The 19,802-nt window shown below is 38.9% G+C and overlaps 3 protein-coding genes across 4 annotated transcripts; 2 read left to right on the forward strand and 1 right to left on the reverse strand.

Moving 5' to 3' along the window:
• The first annotated feature begins 10,002 nt into the window (after nt 1-10,002).
• Nucleotides 10,003-14,165, forward strand: LOC135580963 (growth-regulating factor 6-like). Of its 2 annotated transcripts, none has more exons than XM_065091681.1 (4): nt 10,003-10,460; nt 11,143-11,355; nt 12,085-12,418; nt 13,130-14,165. In XM_065091681.1, the coding sequence occupies exons 1-4, from the start codon at nt 10,130-10,132 to the stop codon at nt 13,884-13,886; spliced, it is 1,635 nt and encodes a 544-aa protein (XP_064947753.1). In that variant the 5' UTR covers nt 10,003-10,129; the 3' UTR covers nt 13,887-14,165. The 2 variants fall into 2 exon arrangements, with proteins under 2 accessions (XP_064947753.1, XP_064947754.1); XM_065091682.1 differs by having other exon boundaries at nt 10,388-11,011.
• Nucleotides 14,166-15,030: 865 nt separating this feature from the next.
• LOC135598228 (MADS-box transcription factor 50-like) lies at nt 15,031-15,672 on the forward strand. Its single transcript, XM_065091766.1, has one exon. It carries the CDS (start codon nt 15,031-15,033, stop codon nt 15,670-15,672), a length of 642 nt encoding a protein of 213 aa, XP_064947838.1.
• Nucleotides 15,673-17,046: 1,374 nt separating this feature from the next.
• On the reverse strand, nt 17,047-19,571 carry LOC135598140 (uncharacterized). Its single transcript, XM_065091683.1, has 4 exons — nt 19,430-19,571; nt 18,656-18,881; nt 18,513-18,550; nt 17,047-17,494 (listed from the first exon to the last, which is right to left on the reverse strand). Exons 1-4 carry the CDS (start codon nt 19,493-19,495, stop codon nt 17,309-17,311), a joined length of 516 nt encoding a protein of 171 aa, XP_064947755.1. The 5' UTR covers nt 19,496-19,571; the 3' UTR covers nt 17,047-17,308.
• Nucleotides 19,572-19,802: the final 231 nt, after the last annotated feature.

Consider the following 19,802-nt stretch of genomic DNA (forward strand, 5'->3'; position numbering starts at 1 on the left):
AGGATGGTCTTATTAGGACTCTATTCATGATGTAGCAAGTCGTATTTACGGCTTCGGCCCAAAAATACTTAGGTAAACTATGTTCATTTAACATAGTTCTTGCCATTTCTTGTAGGTTTCTATTTTTTCTTTCAACTACTCCATTTTGTTGGGGATTCCTCGGAGTGGAGAAGTTGTGATTGTATCCATTAACTTCACAGAAATTTTGAAAGTCACGGTTTTGAAATTCGCCACCGTGATCACTCCGAATTGATGAAATCATGAAACCTTTTTCGTTTTGAGTGAGTTTACAAAATTTAGAGAAGCACTTGAAGCAATCACTTTTGTGAGCTAAGAAATAGGTCCAAGTGTATCTAGAGTAGTCATCCACAATCACAAAAGCATATTTGCTTCCACCTAGACTTGTTGTATCAATTGGTCCAAATAAGTCCAAATGAATCAATTGTAACGGTCTAGTGGTGCTAATTTGATTTTTTGGTTTGAAGCTTGTTTTTATTTGTTTGCCTAGTTGATATGCATCGCATACCTTATCCTTAATAAACTTTATATTTGGAATCCCTCGTACTAATTCTTGAGATGAGATTTTAGATATTGTTTTCATGCTTGCATGGCCTAATCTCCTATGCCAAAGCCAAGCATCATCATTTACGGCGGAGAAACACATATCATTACTTAGTTCATCAAGATTGATGGTATAGACATTATTTTGTTTTAATGCAATCATAGTCATGTTATGATTTGGTTTTTCAATAATACACATATTTGATTCAAATCTAACGATATAACCTTTATCGCATAATTGACTAATGCTCAACAAATTATGTTTCAATCCATCAACTAGTAATACATCATCAATAGAAAAACTTGATTTGTTACCTATGGTTCCCTTGCCAATGATTTTGCCTTTGTTATTGTCTCCGAAGGTGACATAGCCTTCGTCTATGCTAGTGAGCTTGGAGAATTGGGATGGATCTTCGGTCATATGCCTTGAGCATCCACTATCAAGGTACCATCTCTTGCTCCTAGCATGTGATGGTGTATGTTTCTACAAGAAGGAATAATTTTTAGGTACCCATTTACTTTTGGGTGCCTCAAAAATTAATCTACCTTGTTTATCATGTTGCATAGACTTGGTCATGGTTCCTTTAGGAACCCAAATCAACTTGTTCGGACTAATTTTCTTGAATGGACATTGATAAGTTTTATGTCCATATTTGCAACAAAAGTTGCAACTTCTTTGGTGTTGAACATGTAGGATAGGACCTTTAATGAAAGTGGTTGGATTTTGGTGAGAACTTCTCACAAATCCGATTCCACTTCTCTTAGGAACGTGACCCTTGTGTGCAAGGATCATATCTAATCTTTTGCTACCAACCTTAAACTTGTTTAAGGTTTCCTTAAGAAGTAAATTTTTATTTTTTATTGCTTCTAAATGCTCACACTTAGAGCATGGAGGAGTTTGAAGACTATCAAACTTATCTTGTAGCAAAGCATGCTCTTTCTTTAAGATACTTAACTTCTTGCTAACAGTTCTACATTCATCAAATAATTCATGAAAAGCGATAGATAGTTCTTCAAAAGATAAATCTTCATTAAATAAATCACATACCTCTTCTCCTAAAGCCATTAGCGCGTAATGAGCAACTTGCTCGGTGTTGGACTTCTCTTCTTCGGATGCGCTTGAATCATCCCACGTTGCCTTGAACGCCTTCTTCTTTGATGTTCTCTTTTTGGCTTGAGGACAATCGTTCTTGTAGTGTCCCGGTTTTTTGCATTCATAGCAAATCACTTGGTCCTTCTTTTGTTCAAATTTATTTTTTGTATTATTTTTAAATTTATTCTTTCTTAAATATTTTTTAAATTTGTGAGTCAAAAGTGCAATGTCATCGTCACTGTCCTCATCACTTGATGTTCCTTTCAAGTGGTCTTCTTGTGATTTGAGTGTCATATCCTTCCTGTTCTTTGGAAGGGGGTTCTCGAGCTCGTCATGAGCTTGACATGTCATTTCGTAGGTCATTAGAGACCCAATGAGTTCTTTAAGAGGGAATGCTTTAAGGTCTTTGGCCTCTTGAATGGCCGTAACTTTTGGATCCCAACTTTTAGGGAGGGATCTTAAGATTTTAGTTACTAGTTCAAAGTTAGTAAAATCTTTACCAAGAGCTTTGAGTCCATTGATGACATCCGTAAACCGGGTGTACATGTCTCCGATGGACTCACTTGGTTTCATTCAGAAAAGTTCGTAAGAGTGCACAAGGATGTTGATTTTGGACTCTTTCACTCGGCTAGTGCCTTCATGAGTGACCTCAAGAGTTCTCCAAATATCAAAAGCCGAATCACACATTGAAACACGATTAAATTCGTTTTTGTCTAGTGCACAAAACAAGGCATTCATAGCCTTTGCATTTAAAGCAAAAACCTTCTTCTCCGATTCATCCCATTCGCTCATCGGAAGAGAAGATTTTTGAAATCCATTCTCGACAATAGACCAAAGCTCAAAGTCCATAGAAATGAGGAAGATCCTCATGCGAGTCTTCCAATATGTGTAATCTGACCCATTAAACAAAGGTGGTCGTGCAATAGAATGGCCCTCTTGCATGCCGGAGTAAGCCATCTCTCTTGGGTATTAAACCAAATATGAGAGATAACCTCGCTCTGATACCACTTGTTAAGATCGGAGCGGCACTAAGAGGGGGGGGGTGAATTAGTGCAGCGGATTAAAACAAGGGTTTTAGACAAATCTTTCGTACAATAAGAAATCGTAATGGGGAAATGCTTAAGAAATTGTATTCGCAAGATTGTGCAGTAAATGTAATGAGAAAATAAAGCAGTAAAAGGGAAATGCTTAACTTAAAAGCGTATTTGCAAAGTTATGCAGTAAATGTAATAAGAAACTAAAGTGCAAACCAGAGATTACGCCGATTTTAGAGTGGTTCGGTCAAATGACCTACTCCACTTGCGAGGCCCCTCTTCGATGAGGCTCCCACCTTCCACTAGCAAATCCCTTGAAATGAAAGGGTAAATACCCCTCTTACAACCTTTTACAAGCAGCTCAACCTCTTACAGATTTTCAATGAGAAAGAAGGAGGAGAACTCTCTAGCAAATTGAAAACAAGACTTGCTAAGACTTTCTAAGACTTTTCTCTCAATCAAATGCTTCTCAAAAGTTGTCATCTCAGCTCAGATTTGAGGGGTATTTATAGGCCTCAAGAGAATTCAAATTTGGGCTCCAAATTTGGGCTCTAAAATTTGAATTCTCTTTAAGTTCCCGGTGCTGGAGGTGCCACCGCCTAGCCAGGCGGTGCCACCGCCCAGCCAGGCGGTGCCACCGCCCAGCGCTCGGGTGCTGGACGGTGCAACCGCCCAGCCAAGGAGGTGTCACCGCCCAGCTCTCGGGTGCTGGGCAGTGCCATCGCCCAGCCAGGCGGTGCCACCGCCTAGCTCTCCAATTTTACTTGTTTGGCTTAATTTTAGCCCAAACCAAATCTGATTTTGGGCCCAGTTGGCCCCTAACCAGGATATAGGATTATCTCTTAATCCTAATCCTAATTACAAGTGAACTACATAACAAAAAACACATCCTAAGCAAGCTTTCAACCGCGAACGTCGAGTCTTGTTTCGGCGAGCTTTCCGACGAACTTCTTCCGACGGACTTCCGATATGCCCTCGGTTTTCTTCTGGCGGACTCCCAGCAAGCTCCCGATCTTGTGACGACTTTAACGAGTAGCCGAGCCTTCTCGGAGATCTCCGCGAACTTCCGACGATCTCTTCGGCGAACTTCCGACAAGTTCCCGATTTCTTCTCGATTGGTTCCGGCAGCATCTCCGACGATTCTTCGGACTCTTAAACGTCCATCGAACTTGACTCCAGTATCCTTGCTTTATGTTTTCTGGTTATCGTAGTTAATCCTGCACACTTAACTCAATAATATGGATTAGATCAATTAACTCACCAATTGATTGTTATCATCAAAATCCGAGATTCAACAAAATACCCTATTCCAATAGCAGATGAATTGCTAGATGAAAGGGAGCACAAATCTTCACAAAGCTGGACCTTTGATCCGGGTATCATCAAATACGAGTGTATGAAGAAGACATACCAAAAACCACCTTTTGAACACACAACAACTACTATGAATGTTTGTTTTCTTCAACAGAAGGTAGAATATCTTAGGCATATCATATCAGAGAAAGGTGTAGCAGTGGACTCCTTCAAAATTGGAGCAATGCAAAACTGATCGACCCCGAGGAACATAAAATTGCTATATGAATTTCTGGGTTTAATAGGCTACTACCGTAAGTTCGTGAAAAACTATGGAAAGATCAGTACACCACTTACTTCCTTGCTGAAAAAAGATATTTTCCAATGGTCGGACAAAGCCTCCACTGCCTTCGATAAACTTAAGGCAGCCATGATGACGACATCGTTGCTAGCACTACCAGATTTCAGCTGACCCTTCATTATTGAGACCAACGCATCTGGAGTCGGAATTGGAGCCATTCTCATGCAAGATGGTCGACCACTCATATACACTAGCAAGGCATTATCTCCCTCGCATCAAAATAAGTCAACATATGATAAGGAGATGCTTGCCATTGTGCACGCAACAATGAGGTGGAGACCCTACTTGTCGGTCGACGATTTCGAATTAAAATCAACCATAGAAGCCTCAAGTACTTTTTTGAGCAAAAGATATCATCCCCTGAGTAGCAAAAATGAGTAACAAAAATTCTTGGATTTGATTATGAAATAACTTACAAAAAGGGGAAAGAGAATGTTATTGCATATGCGCTTTCGCGGCTACCCGAGCAAGCTGAATTTTTGGCTGTTTCACTTCCGACCAGCAACTTCCTTGAGGATATTAAGATGGAATGGTAGGAAGATTCGAAGACCAGTAAGATCATAAAAAAATTGAAGGAAGCACCAAGCTCCGTGGCTCATTACAATTGGGACTCAAAAGAATTACACTATAAGGGACGCATTGTGCTTGTGACAAATTCTACTTGCATCTTCACGAGTAGATATGCAGGGTACTAAATTGAAAAGGAGTATGACATATCACCCACAAACTGATGGCCAGACAGAAGTTGTAAATACGTGCTTGGAGATAGCCCAAAGCCACCCACCAAATATGACTACCCAAGGAGAACTCTAGACCCAGCTAAGTGCCATTATTGATCGATGGATCTTGACTCAACAACGACGACTCACTACTGAAGTGCTAATACAGTGGGCGAACCTACCAACAGAAGATGTCACTTGGGAGAAATATGACGACTTGAAGATCAAATTCTCAGAATTCATGAATCGTCAGCCTCAAGGACAAGGTTGATTTGAAGAGGGCGGGTCTGTTAGGACTCTAGCTAGGAGAGTCCTAATTGAGAGGGACATTCATGTAAAACCTACCTAAGCCGACCCCTATTAAAGAGTTGAAGAAGCCGGCTAGGGTTAGGAGGTTGTTTCTTAGAGAAGAATTAGGAGTTGTAAAGGAATAGGAGTCTTGAGTAGGAGTCCTATTAGGAGTTGGTTAGAAGTAGGAGTCTTGAGTAGGAGTCCTATTAGGAGTTAGGGTTTAGAAGCCCTATAAATAGTCATGTATTTCTCCTCTTTTGATAAGCAATAGATGAATCTTTTCTGCAGTCTTTGAGAAGCAACTTGGAGGGAGGAACCCCTATAGAGTTCCAAGAAGGCCGATCCTCTAAAGAGATCAACTCCAAGTTTAAAATCTGCAAAGGTTCTAACAGTTTATCGATGCATAAGAGCAACGTCATCATTATTATATAGAATCATAGGTAAATTACATCAAGGAGTTCATCCACTTAGAGTGAGAAAGAGGCAAGGAGACGCTGCATATGTTTAACAGATGGATCTCTCAATGGCTTCTTGTGTTTGAGTGCTCGGAGAAACCCTAGAGAGGGACATAAGGTTTTGTTTTCATGTCCTCACATCTCTTCCTTATGTCCACCTCCTCCATCTTCGACTTCTTTCCTCGTTGAGCCACAAGCCATCCATTAGGGGCATGAACAGCCCTAGCAAGCTAGTTTTGTAGGATGTGCATGTCTCCCAAGAAAGCTTGGTGATGTAAATTGCAACACAAGAAGCAATTCATCCCACACTAAGTTTACAAAGAATATAAATGTACAAATTATATCAATATATGACATAAAATCTAAGTTTTAGATGGAAATTTAACATGATATTAGGGTAAAGGGTCTTATGTTTAAATCTTGTAATTTAGCTAGAAAGGGTTTGAGAAGACAATATTGAATGGTTGCAGCACCAAATAATTAAGAATGCTCATATTTAGATTTTTAATTTTGTTATTGAAGATTCAACAATCTATACTTTTTATGTCAATACACTTAATTATTGTTATTTTTTCCTAGCACATTCAAAAGTGACAAACAAATACAATTAATTCAGAGAATTTAAGTTGCATAATTGTCACAACAAAACCATCGGCATCATGAAATAATAATATTAAAAATGTTTGATAGTGGATGAGTCATAATTCATCTTCATTGGTGCAAGTATATAAGTTTATCAAGAATTATTCATTTTGTATCGATTATTTACAGTTTTATCTCTTGGTGATGAACCCCAAAAGAAGATGGGAGGATAAAATAATTTACTATTATAAAATTATAATTCTCTTAATTTGGTCCACGGTGAATATGTATAGGGTAAGTAAAAAAAAAAAACTTTTAACTCTCATAAGACATCAGTTCTTTTACTCCACAATGGATATGAAATTAAATATGATTATCAATGCTGTTAATAATAAAACAGGTCCTACCCTTGGTAGATTCTGGTAACAAGGACATGATCATGAGGAGCGCTTCACAGCTCTCTCTCTCTCTCTCTCTCTCATAGCCCCTCTCTGTCACCATCTTGCTTCCTGTGGGGTTCATGCAGCAATGGGCTTGGATAGCCACATGATTTGCTAAACCATTGCTGTGTCCTTGGGGAGCACAAGCATATGAGAGAGAGAGAGAGAGAGAGAGAGAGGGAGAGGGCGTTCCTTCTCCGACGAAGTCACCATTGGCCCACACATATATGCTCCGTTCACCTCACCTTCCACAGAATTCTTTATTCCAATACTTAAAGGGCCAACTTGGGTCACTCGGAGGACTAAGTTGAAGAGCAAAGCTATCAGTAATGGAACATTCCTTCTCAATGTAAGAGCATAAGTTGGTGCATGTTAAAGAAAAGATCTTTCTCGGCATCTTTCTAAGCTTCTAATCGACCATTCTTAGTTATATGTGTGTGTGTGTGAAAAATATTACCTATTAAAGTCAGAATATATTAGGAATTATAGAAGACAGTCCTTTTTAGTTACTCTATTTAACTTTTGATATAGTGTATCATTACTATATTTGTCCATGAACGTAGATTTTCCAAGTGAATGATGTAAACTTGTGTGTCTAAGCAATCATCTTTGTTCTCTATTTCATGTGTAACAAAGTAACTTACTTTAGGTAACACGCAACATCTTAAATGTGTCAAAATGCAGAAGTGTAACATTTCTAACGACAAACACTGAGCTTCTAAACGCAAATTCGTTTGCAGCATTGAGAAATGCAATGTATGTGCAGCAATAGGGAATGCATATTCTATAAAGCACACCAAGGATTGAACTACTAAACTGCAAAGTTTTGTCATTCCTGTGGGCTTCAGTCCAACTGATAAACTATGAGCTCATATGCTTGAACATGTAAGTCTTCTCTGAATCATCTCAAGAATCCTGGTCCAGCTGCAATTGTCAGATTCTTGCCAACTTGGTGCTTCAGAAAGGTCCACAACTGCTGTTCCATTTCATCCTAAACAAAAGGATAATGATGTTCTTGTTACATATCTGAAGTTGTGTAAACAGCTATGGACTTCCATTTTTTTTACTGTTTCTCAACTCAGTATCTGCCCAAAGTGACAGGGCAGCACATAAAGCATGACTTTGCCTTGTCCTTGTGCATGCAGAAAACTTCTCTTGAAGTAGCTGTGATGACTGTCTTGAAGTAGCTATCAAGGGACAAAAAAGCATGCAAGGTGTCGTAGGGTGGCAAGAGTTGGGTTACCAGCCTGCAAAAGAGGCGCTTGAGACAGACCTCAGCTAGGCTTACACAAGAAAGCAAACAAAACCAGATTGAGGTGCAGAGACAGGTTAGGGAAGAGTTGGTCTTTGGACTGGTTGTTGAGGGAATTGCCACCTTCACTGTTAACAGTTGCTGCTACTCCACATGACAACCTTTGCAATGCTCCCTTTCTTTGTGAAAGACACTGCCTCTTGTTCTATCTCTTTGTTTGATTAGACCTTTATGCCTACAATTAATGTTCCATGAGAGTCCATGAGTGCGTAAATAAGCCTATATAAAGGTGATTAAGATTCATTAATCATGTAGGAGGAGATTGTAGTATATATTTAACACAAGAAAGAAATAGTTTCTTCTTCAGAGAAAACTCAAAGTCAAAGATAAGATTTGTGTTTCCTCTCAAGAACAAGGTGGGGCCAAGAGAATGGGTTTACTGGGGTCCACAATTTGAATGCAGTGGATCTTGTTCATGCACATCACCACCTACCAATTGGACTTTGCGAGGATGGAGTGTCTTCGAGGATAAGATAGGACAGAGCAGGAGACTTGGGACAAGTTGGGCACACTAAAGGGTGCACCCAAAACCACCCTACTAAAGCCACTCTTTCCGTGGCTTTAAATCCCAAGTAAACTGAACTGAGGGATTCAATCCTCAACTCGAGCTGAAGATTGGAAACTAATGATCAGCTAAAGAAACAGTACTTGGTTGGAACGATGGGTTTTCTGCTAACTTAAACCTTTCCAAGAAAATGATTACTAAGTTGAATTTGTTTTACTTGAATCCCCAATTCATTTATTGGTGAGTTGTATTTGGTTGGGTCCACATGTCAAATATATTAATCTTGTATTGGATTTGCATGTGGGGAAAATATTTGAATTAATGCAAAAAGATGTTGGATTCTTCCTTGCTATTTGATCATTTTGGGGAAATGGCAATTTAATTCATTTAATATTAAAAGAATCGTTTTTACCTTTTAAGATAATCATTTCATCAATAGAAGTGCCCTCATCAATAAACTAACGAGATCATATTTTATGCCTATTTATTTCGCTCAAATGTATAGCAAATAATCGTTTTATCGACCCTTTCATAATCTCTATTTAGTTTTGTTCATGATTCCGGAATCAATTATTTTTATTTTTTAACATTAAGAATCAGAATCCAATTGGCAAGGGTTGGATTTCGATTCCAGCCATTCGAATTTGAACAGCTAAATTTTTTTTTTATTTTAAAATAATTTAAAATATAAAAAAAAAATATAAATTTATTTTTAAATAATTAAAATTTTTAAAATCATGGAGCCAGTGATTTAAAATCATTGATTCGAATCGAAACTAAAAGCGTCAATTCTAGTTTCGATACCACCGTTGGTTTTAGAATTGATGGTTTTGGACTTGAACTATTAAAATTATATTTTTATTAAAAATAATTTTAAAATATAAAAAATTTATAAATTTATTTTTGAATAATTAAAAATAATTTAAAATCATGGAGCCAGCGATTTGAATCAAAACGAAAATCAATTCTTATTTCTAAATAGTTCGTTTCGGTTTTTCAAATCTAACAATTCGAATTGAACTATCCGTATGGACCTAATGAAAGTCTGATTTATGTCTGATTCGATTTTAATTCGATTTGAAAGTCTACCACAAAAGTCTGGTATATTTTTTTAATATTCAAGTTATATATATATATATATATATATTGATTTGTAGATAAATAGAACACCCATTAATTTTGTAATATTTTAATAAAAATATAAAATATAAAATAGAAATAACTTAGTATAGATACTGGAAAGGAGTACAAACTTAAACCTTTTCTAGGCATGTCCAAGAGAGTATTTAGTACAAAAGTGACTAAACCAAATACTGACACCTTAAAAATGCTTCCTTTCCTTTTCCCAGGCTTCTCCTCCCGCTTCCCCTGCATCTCACTTTCCTTCCATGTTCTCATGCGTACACACACCGCCATGGTCCTCGCACCCGTGGTCTCATAGTTAAGAGTGGTCGAGGAGATTGACTTTAGCGGAGTGGTGGGTATGGATGTGGCAATGGCTGGTGGTGTCTCCTCATCATCCATGGCCTCCTCAGACACTGAACTCAGCAGGCAAAGTGTGCTCTTGGGATCTAGTTTTCAGCATAATGGGAGTGGCTCTGAAGCCGCGGCCCATGACATGAGATGCGTCAAGATGGCTCCTGTCCTCATACCCAACCCCGGCCCCCTCTTCCCTGATGGAGAGCAAATGCTTAGTTTCTCCTCAGCATCCCGGCAAGCCTCAATGATGCTCAACCTGGATAGAACTTTGCCTTACCACCAACACCACCCATCAGCATCTACTTCTTCTACATCTTCATTTCTCAGGAATGCAGGTAACTTGCATTAAATATATGCCTATAGTTCGGTGTTTCGGGTCTTGTTGGAGTGAGCTGGGGTTTTTGGTGGTCTGGTTTTGGTTTGGCATGGGTTTCAGTCGAAGCACAAGAATGTGTTGTTTGGTAAGTGGTCTCTTTGATTCCAGTACTTGCTACAAGATGGACTTTGATGGCTTTTTTTTTACCATTTAGTCAGGATTCGTGCCTTGGAAAAAAGCAAGCTGTTCTTTGTCCTCCTCTGGTTGGGTTTTGTCTTCAAAGTTGTGGATTTGGGCAGTTCGAGTCTCTCTTTCTTCTCATGCAAGAAAGAGAAATGAGCAGGGTAAAGAGCAAATGCAAGAGCCTTTCTTGATTCCGTTCTTGAGTCTCATTATCCCTAATTGTTTCTTTGGAGAAGAATCATGAGCAAGAGTGGGGAAATGGAAAAAAAATGATCCATTCGGTTCAGCTTGATCTGCTTCATTGAGTGTTGCAGGCAAGAAATGCATGTTTTGATCTGTGACCCTTTTTCTCCTTCGAGAGCTCTGTTCCTATGTTCTCTACTATGGGTAATTTTAAGATCTGTTCATTTCTTTGTCCCTGTTGTCTTTTGCATCTGCACTCTCATCTGCTATGGTTTTAGCTCCTGCGTTTCTTCTCACTTTTTCTTCTTCTTCTCTTTGTTTTTGTTTGATTTCAGGGTTGGATTCAGGCAACTTTGATGTGAACATGCATGGAGTGAGGGGGCCCTTCGCGCCATCTCAGTGGCTGGAGCTCGAACGCCAAGCCTTGATCTACAAGTACATTGTTGCATATGTGGCCATACCACCCAACCTTCTCATCCCTATTAGAACAAGTCTAAGCCCTTCTGGGTTTTCTCCCTTCTCAGTTGGATCCTTTGGCTCAAGCACATGTAAAGCATTCCATACCCAAGAGAAAGATATGTACAAGAAATGAACATAAGACAATTTTTTGGCATTACTTAATCAACCCTATTTGACTGATTTCTCAACAAAAAAAGGGATTTTTTTTGTTTTTTTACTTTGTGAGAATTTCATAGAAAGTAAAATTATGTTTGGTAACAGGTGAACTTGAGATGCTTATTCTTGCAAACTGTTTTTACCACAAATATTTGTTCTTTTTGTACCTTATTTCGTTAAATGATATCTGAAATTTCTAAAGAATCTAAAGCATTACCTTGAAGGCCTAAATCATTCTTACTTTGGTTCCTTAATCAACCCTATTTGACTGATTTCTCAACAAAAAAAGGGATTTTTTTTACTTTGTGAGATTTTCATTAGTCAGTAAAATTATGTTTGGTAACAGGTGAACTTGAGATGCTTATTCTTGCAAACTGCATGTTTCTACGAGATGCTTATTCTTGCAAATTGCATGTTTTTACCACAAATATTTGTTCTTTTGGTTCCTTATTTTGTTAAATGATATCTAAAATTTCTAAAAATCTATAACATTACCTTGAAGGCCTAAATCATTCTTACTGTTCTTCTTTTAATAAATGTGATCATGTTTTTTTCTACTTTCACAAAAGTTTCATAAAAAACACTCACAATGTTATAAGCTCTGTTACACTAAGTTCTATCATGGCATGACCAGCTCCACTATACTTTTATCACTTGTGCAGTGGGATGGGGATCATATCATCAAAGATATACTGGAAATGATGATCCAGAACCTGGTAGATGCCGTCGAACGGATGGGAAGAAATGGCGGTGCTCAAAGGATGCTGTTGCCGACCAGAGGTACTGTGAGCGGCACCTGAATCGGGGTCGCCATCATTCAAGAAAGCGTGTGGAAGGCTGCACTCGCCATGGCTCGGAAGCCATAGCCATAGTACCTCTGCAGTCTGCTTCTGCCATTTCTGGCAGCAGAACATCTGATAATCTCCCCACTTCACAGCACCAGGCTGCAAACTTAGAGACAAACATCAATGACTGTTGCCCTGCACAGTTTGATAGGTAAAAAGACGACAACTATCACTAATATTCCAAATGGCTTTGATAAGTCTTGAAATCTAGATGTTCATTGTTTTGTTCAATCCAAATGGCATGGATAAGTTTAAGGGAACAACATTATACTATGCGTTATTATAATCTCAGAATGTTTTTTTATTCTTATAGCTGCTATTTTAGCCATAGTAAATAGTGATGAATCATCTTGAAGTACTGATGGCAGTTTGTACTGATGATGCTAAAAAGGGTGGCAGTCAATAGATTGGCTTGAAGGATTTTGTGAAGAGAAATTGCATATGGATGTACCCATGAGAAGTTTCTTGGACGTGTCAATATATTTCAGCATTATCACATAAAGAAGGCTATCACATGCAAATTACTTGTTTTTGTTCTACATTTTCCATCCTTGTTCCATAATGCATATATTACAAACACAGCTATGTTGATAAATACCATAAATTACTTGTCTTTTGGAAAATGTAGGACTTAGAATATTTAGATTTATTTTCAGAATAACTTCTTTGGTTAACGAGAATTATCTGGAGGATGCACAGATGACATAGATGAAATGAGATCTTACTTGGACTTCTTTCCTAATTTTTCAGTTTTTACTACACTAAATTGGCAGCATACAGGTATCCAAGTTGCTTCTATAACATGTAGTTCTGATACACTTTTATCTTTCATTATTAATCCTTGATCAATCTGGATCTGCAGGATGCCAATGAGCAAAGGAAATGTAAATGAGCGTGCACAGGAATCTGAAGGCCTCTCCATGCGAGGCTTTTTGAGATCAAGACCCATGAGTGACTTATTTCCAGTATCAGAGGAACATAATCCCTTTGAAGAGACCCCATCTGGAGTAAAACTTGGGCACGTTTCCATGGATTCGCTTTTTAATGATTCAAGTAGCACCTCCTCAGATAATATCAGCAGCCATATCACCACTGCAAATCTCAATGATCAGCAGAAGAGACCCCATCCCCTTCAATGCTTCAACGATGAGTCTGATCATTCAAATATATCCTGGTCTGGGGTAGAAATGCAATCTGATAGAACCCAATCGTCTATCTCGTTCCCTATGGCTTGTTCTCCCTGCAATTCATCAGCAGAATATGATCCCATCAATGTAGGTCTGAGAGTTGGTGTACCATGCAAAGTAAGCAAATGTCAAACTGGTTGGTTACCGATCTCCCCGGAGTCTTCTATGGCAGGACCGCTAGGAGAGGTCCTAAACAGAACTAGCAGCACTATCAAACAACAGATAAACTTCTTGACTGATAGCTGTGATTTTAGCCCTTGGTTGGAGTCCTCGCCAACCGGTGTCCTACAGAAAGTTTTGTTTGGTTCAGTGTCCAGCAGCACCGGAAGCAGCCCTGGGGCTGAGAACAGCAAGGCCCACAAAAGCAATGGAAGCTTGTGTGAGGATGTTTTTGGCTCAACCCTTGAAGATCTTCATACCATCCCCTCATAATGTGCTTTGATCAGAAACCTGCAACAAGAAGACAGAAGAAGCAGGAGACAAAATGAGAAGATGATACAAGAAAAAGTCTACTGAAAAGCATGGCACTTGTGTTGATTTGAAGTAAGGAATGCAAGACCAATGAGCTTCCCTTTTCTAGTTGTGTTCTTTATTTGCTCGTTTTATTGTGTACTATTCACTCTAAAATTATGCACAAAACATGGTGCATGGCTTCAATTAATCACCTTTCTGGGAACAGAAGCATCCTATAATTAAGGTGCTTTATCTGCAGATCTGATGTGATAATTTGATCTGCAGACAAAACAGTGTCTTTCTCAGATATTCTACCGAGTTTCAGAAGTATACTCTACATTTTATCTTGATGATTCAAACACCGAACACTGCATCCAGATTTGTTCTCAGACTTGTCAAATGTGTCTTGGGCCACAACAACATCAAATCTCAGTGTTTTTAGTGACCATTACTCAGTGTTTTGGGTCACAGTAACATCAAATCTCACTATATCTGTGGAAAAGTTTGAGAATCTCCTTCTAGATTTTAAAAGGTGACAGAATCTTGCTTCTCAATGTAGTCTACTAAGTAGCTTCTAGTGTTTAGTCAATCCAATTTCACATTTGCTAAACCCAAATAATTGCACACTTATACCCTTGCAAATATTAACATCCCTACATACATTAAGATCTTCCAAATATATTGATATCGATAAACAAAAAACAACAATTAACACTTTTACAACATAAGCATTTTTAGAGGATATTAATGTGCCAAATGTTGATCAATTTATGAAGATTAATTATGAAGTAATGTAAGCATGTTTTTAGGTTCACAAGAGTACACATACTGGACTTCAAAAATTAACAAGAGATATATGAAAATAATTATCTTAATTTAAATCTTACAATTTCATTAATTTAAATCTTCATCAAGATTCGGACAAATTTTATTAATTTAATTTTGTTAACCTTAATACATGTCACACCCGCCACGGGTCGGTTACTGTGATTGGACCAACATAGTGGGCCCGTCAAGAGGGCCCGCGGGTGTGGGTGTACTGGTATGCCGGAGAGTGCCATCATAAACCCCCATTGGTTTCGACGTTTCCGCAGACCTGCTTTCGAGAAGTCATAGGTTCTTGATGTCTCCTGAATCGTCTTCCTCGTCGTCGAAGAAGAAACGGAGGAATCTGGAGATGAGGGTTGTAGAGAATGCTAATCGAAGACGCGTCACCTTCGCCAAGAGGCGCCAAGGCCTCTTCTCCAAGGCGGAGGAGCTCGGCGCCGTCTGCAGTGCCGACGTCGCCGTCGTCGCCTTTACCTCCTGCGGTAAGGCCTACTCCTTTGGCGATGACGCCATCCGCCGCTACCTCCGCCTGGCGCGAGAACACGATGGCAATCAAGATGGCAGGGAGGAGTGTGGCTCGGTGAAGGCAACGGGGATGGAAGATCCCGTCCGAAGACTGAGATTTCTTGAGGAGCTCCGGCGTAAAGCAATTGCTCGTGCCGAGGACCTGGCGCAAGCGCGGGCTGAGGCTACCGCGGCCAGCAGCAGCAATGGGAGCACCGAGGCGGGGGAACCGTTCTTGGTCGGTGCAACGACTTCTTGGGGACCGTCCTCACTTGTGGAGACCCCCGTAGGCGACTGCAGCCACCGGAGCAGTGAGGAGGACAGTCTTGAGCGGTGTGGCACCGTCGAGGAGCCCTTCGTTGTTGACGCCACGGTTTCTTGGCCGAGCTCGCACCACTCGTCGATGAGTTGGGATGCCTTCGCAGCCGGCTAAGGTAGCGGGGCACCGAGGAGGGCGAACCGTTCTTGGTTGGCGCTACGACTTCTTGGGGGACATTCTTGCCCGGAATGTTCTGACTCCATGTTCTTCATCTTCTTTCCATCTTTCACCTCGAAAGTTGAGGGAGTAATATGGAGCTGCATGAGATTAATTAGTTTGTATCATTAATTGTCCAGAGGGCGCCAATCTTCTCCCGTCATAGAGTTGGCTTTACGTAGTATAGGATGATGTTGATGTGATTATACCAAAACAAAGAGCACATCATTTGGGGGAGAACATTTTTGCTTTTGCTTGTAGCAACATTAAAGTGTATGTTAATAATAATATCGTTCAGGTTATCTGCAAATTCTATGGATCAGTGGTAGTGTTCTAATGAAGTATTATAATAACTGCCATTATATGAAATGGAATGAGATATAGTGCAGCATCTAATTCCTAAGATTGGATTATATGAATTGGAGAAGATATTTGGATATATCTATCACATAAGCAAACTTTTCCTTGGCCTTATTTGTTGGATGATCAACATCATTATATCCTCCGTAAAGTGTTTACAGCTCTATTTTATCTTAAACATAATTACATTACTAGGAGAAGCAATAGTTGATGATGGATCAAAAGACCAAATAGTAAATCTTGTTAACTGCCACATAATCTCTGGCTGATGTAAATTCTTTTGTCTCAAATTAAATGGAGAAAATAATGACCTAAGAACATAATCCTGAAGTTGGTAGCCAGCAGTATAAAGAGTAGACAAATAATCTAAGCTTTCTCTGCTAAAGTTTTCTGCATATTTGTGATTAATATTTTCCATCTGGTGTAAGCCTTTTAGTTTCCTTCTCTCTTTTGCAGTTTTTATCCTTCATTTTGTTTTGATTTTGCTTTCTTCATTTGCATCTGAATTTTTTTGATTGACAACATTGAGTAAGCATTCATGAGAGCCTCTTTTTTGTCTTTTCATAATTGGAACATGATATTGTGCTTCCAGATGATGGGGAGGTGGAGTTTTAGCATTACTAAGGTTATAAATTATACTCGCAACTAAATCATCTACAATTCTTTGGTTAACTAGGATGAAGAGAATCAGAATCTATCATGTCTGACCAACTCCATTAAAGTCAACACCAAACAAATGACATTGTGCTGCTCCAGTTTGAATTGACACCCCCTCTCCTCATTCCACCACAAACAACCAACATATCACAAGTAAACACAATATTTACAGTTTTTAATGAACAAATTTTTCTGCACTTAGAACCAATGTATAAGTCCAAAACATACCCTGCAGTTAACCACCTCTAACACAGTTTTCAGGCTATGTAGAAGTGTTTTTTGGTACAAGAGAATCATCAATACAAACTTCAAAAATAAAACTTTAATTCAGACCAACATTTTCCTTGTGAATATGCATATAAAAATGTCCAAAAGACAAGTAAAACAAGATGTTTTCTAAGGCTAATTATGAGGGAAGACTTCCACATGTTCATCCTTGCAAAAACTAAAGATAAGAAATACAAACAATCCAATATATGGTGATGTTAGGAATGATTTTATGACGCTCCACAGAGAGCTGGCTTGGACATCGAATAATTCACAAACTGAATGCTAGAGAACAACACAGTTGATCAAGTTATAGACTTGATACAGCTGAGAGGTTCATAGCTGGGAGGTTTTGCAAGAAGAAGGTGAATATTCCTCCAAGCAGGAACATGAAGGCAAAGGCTAGTAGTATCTTCCCAATATACTGAAAACTGATAGTTGAATTTGGCTGATTCATAGTCATCGGCTTCTTGAAGGATTGGAAGTTGGGTGATATCTGCAAAATTCCAAGACAGACAGCAAAGATGCACTCATTCAATTTGTCTACAAAATAATAACAGAAGATTACACAAATGAGTAATAAATCATATATTCAGGTCGCTTGAAAATTTAGCAGCAGTAGAACTTTTTGTTTTGATAATAAATATCAGTTATCTAAGCAGGTCCTGATGGCATTTTTCTGGCAAAACGCTATCATACATATTCTTATTTCTTCATCATTTCTCGCATTTTAGTTTCGAGATAGGACAAAAGTATACCATTCAATTGCCATAAGCCGAGTTCTGCTTTAGAAAACCACTACTACTTTGGGGATTGTATAGACGTAAAGCATGCTAGCAAGGTTAACTAGCTACTTAACAGGATAATACTAAGACCATGTAGTGCAGAGTTTCCAAATTTTTCCAGAGATGATGTGTGCTATAGAAATTTTAAGAGACCTATTAGCAGTTCCCTTTCGGCCTTCATCTATTATATCTCCAAATGGCACCTCGAATGCACTTTTTGTGAGCTGGAATATGAAGATCTAAGCTGTCTTCAAGACATCAAACCAATCTTTCTGTTCCTGTGGCTTCAATGTATCTCTTTTTCAAAAGGTCTTTAATGTGGATTTTCTTTTAACAAAGATGAATACACCGTAAACCTCATAATCCCCTAAAAGGCATTAAATGACTTTCACTATGGATAACAACCTACTCCATGAAGCCAGCCAAAGGAGAAATAGCATGGAATTACCACTAATGATAACAACTTATGCCACAGAAGTAAGCCCATGGAAAAATAAACCTAAAACTAAAAAGTTGACAGCTTGAAAAAAACCATTGCTTTTGGTTTGTCATGTTCTCTTGCTTAGATTATTCAATATGACCCTCTTTGTTATTTGTTTGCCCACAAGACTCTAAGAAGTAACATTTAGTGAATATTCTAGCAATACAGTCAATATTATAATCTCCTATAGTTTCAGGAAAGCATGGATAAAGATTAACAAACAAACATACAGTGATGTCTGGAAGTACCTTTGAATTCTGCAGCATTCCTATTGATTCGTCATGCCCTGAGATTAGAAGAATATAATTATAAGAAACACATATGTAATATCAACTTCCAGACAATTGTTTAATATACAACTGAATCTTGTAAAATTCAGTCTCGACTATACCTTCATCAGTAACAGTCTGCAAATTCCAACCTTTCCCGTAGTTAACAAGAATAGAATTAGGACCAAAGACCACAGGTTCCTCCCCTTCCTTTACAGCCTCAATATGCAAGCCTGGGGCAACCCCGATATCCAGTTTACAATTGATCACATACAATGCATATCCAGCAGTGGTTCCAGCTGCGAACCTCCTAACCTTACCTGAGCTCCTGCAAAGAACCTCCACAAACTGTCCCAAGAGAGAAGTTCAATACAACAAATAGAAATACAGATGGAAAGCAGAAACATTTCATCTGTTGTAAGTGTAGCCTCCGAAGGTCAACAGAGTATACAATATGCTAAGCACAATAACCATGGTGATCCTGCCCAATTTCACAATAAGCAAATTATCGAACTTCTTATGCGTCTTATATCTGCATCAAAATTGTACCTCTTAGATCACTAATTAACATCATGGAAAGCGGAAATCTAAGATGACAAAATGTCGGGGAATCGAAGCGTTTGATCTGCAACTCCAGTCTCCTACCAATTGGCATGATGAATATAACCCCCTTAAATGGAAAATCTCAGTAACAAGAGAGAATTTTTCGAGTACACCATTCAAATTCAATACAAAACATGTTAAATAATACGTAATCCTTTCTTGTTTGAGTTCAATTTTACGAAACCTATGAAAGATTATGTAATCCTTCTCACAAGAGATGGATAAGATCAGATGAAAGATCAACGATAGATGACAAAGCTAGTCGTTTTCAAGAGAAGAGAAGAGCGACTGACCGGAGGCTGTGAGGACTCGGCAGACTTCCCCCTCTCCTCCTCCCCGTCGCGGCCTTCATTGTCCATGGACGCGACTCCCTTCTCTATGTCTTCTCCCTCGCCCTGGTTGTTGTCGATCCCGAGTTGACCACGGTACACACAATGCCCTCGAGTTGTGATCTAACGGTTGAGATGTGTTGTTCAACTGAGTTGGTCGCATCTCACCCTTCATTTTTGGAGTGGGTCTTCTTGCCGAGTCGGATCGGGTACAATGGTCAAACGCGAACCCGACCTCTTAAGTCTTCCACAAAAGAGCGACTGTGCTGAACCTTGTAGTGTTAAATTGGTTATTGATATAATACAATTATTTAACTATATACAAAGTTTAAAAGGG

The sequence above is a fragment of the Musa acuminata genome, chromosome BXJ2-1 (assembly GCF_036884655.1).
Source record: "Musa acuminata AAA Group cultivar baxijiao chromosome BXJ2-1, Cavendish_Baxijiao_AAA, whole genome shotgun sequence".
NCBI classification, from domain to species: domain Eukaryota; kingdom Viridiplantae; phylum Streptophyta; class Magnoliopsida; order Zingiberales; family Musaceae; genus Musa; species Musa acuminata.

Bases quoted from the DNA above. Each gene is read 5' to 3' on its own strand.
- LOC135598140 (XM_065091683.1), bottom strand. From the start codon at position 19,495: ATGGACAATGAAGGCCGCGACGGGGAGGAGGAGAGGGGGAAGTCTGCC. The intron at 18,551-18,655 runs GTATAGTCGAGA...TTCTAATCTCAG, and splicing joins GCAGACTGTTACTGATGAAG to GGCATGACGAATCAATAGGA. The intron at 17,495-18,512 runs GTACTTCCAGAC...GGAATTTTGCAG, and splicing joins GAATGCTGCAGAATTCAAAG to ATATCACCCAACTTCCAATC.
- LOC135598228 (XM_065091766.1), top strand. From the start codon at position 15,031: ATGTCTCCTGAATCGTCTTCCTCGTCGTCGAAGAAGAAACGGAGGAAT.
- LOC135580963 (XM_065091681.1), top strand. From the start codon at position 10,130: ATGGATGTGGCAATGGCTGGTGGTGTCTCCTCATCATCCATGGCCTCC. The intron at 11,356-12,084 runs GTAAAGCATTCC...TCACTTGTGCAG, and splicing joins ATCCTTTGGCTCAAGCACAT to TGGGATGGGGATCATATCAT. The intron at 12,419-13,129 runs GTAAAAAGACGA...CTGGATCTGCAG, and splicing joins TGCCCTGCACAGTTTGATAG to GATGCCAATGAGCAAAGGAA.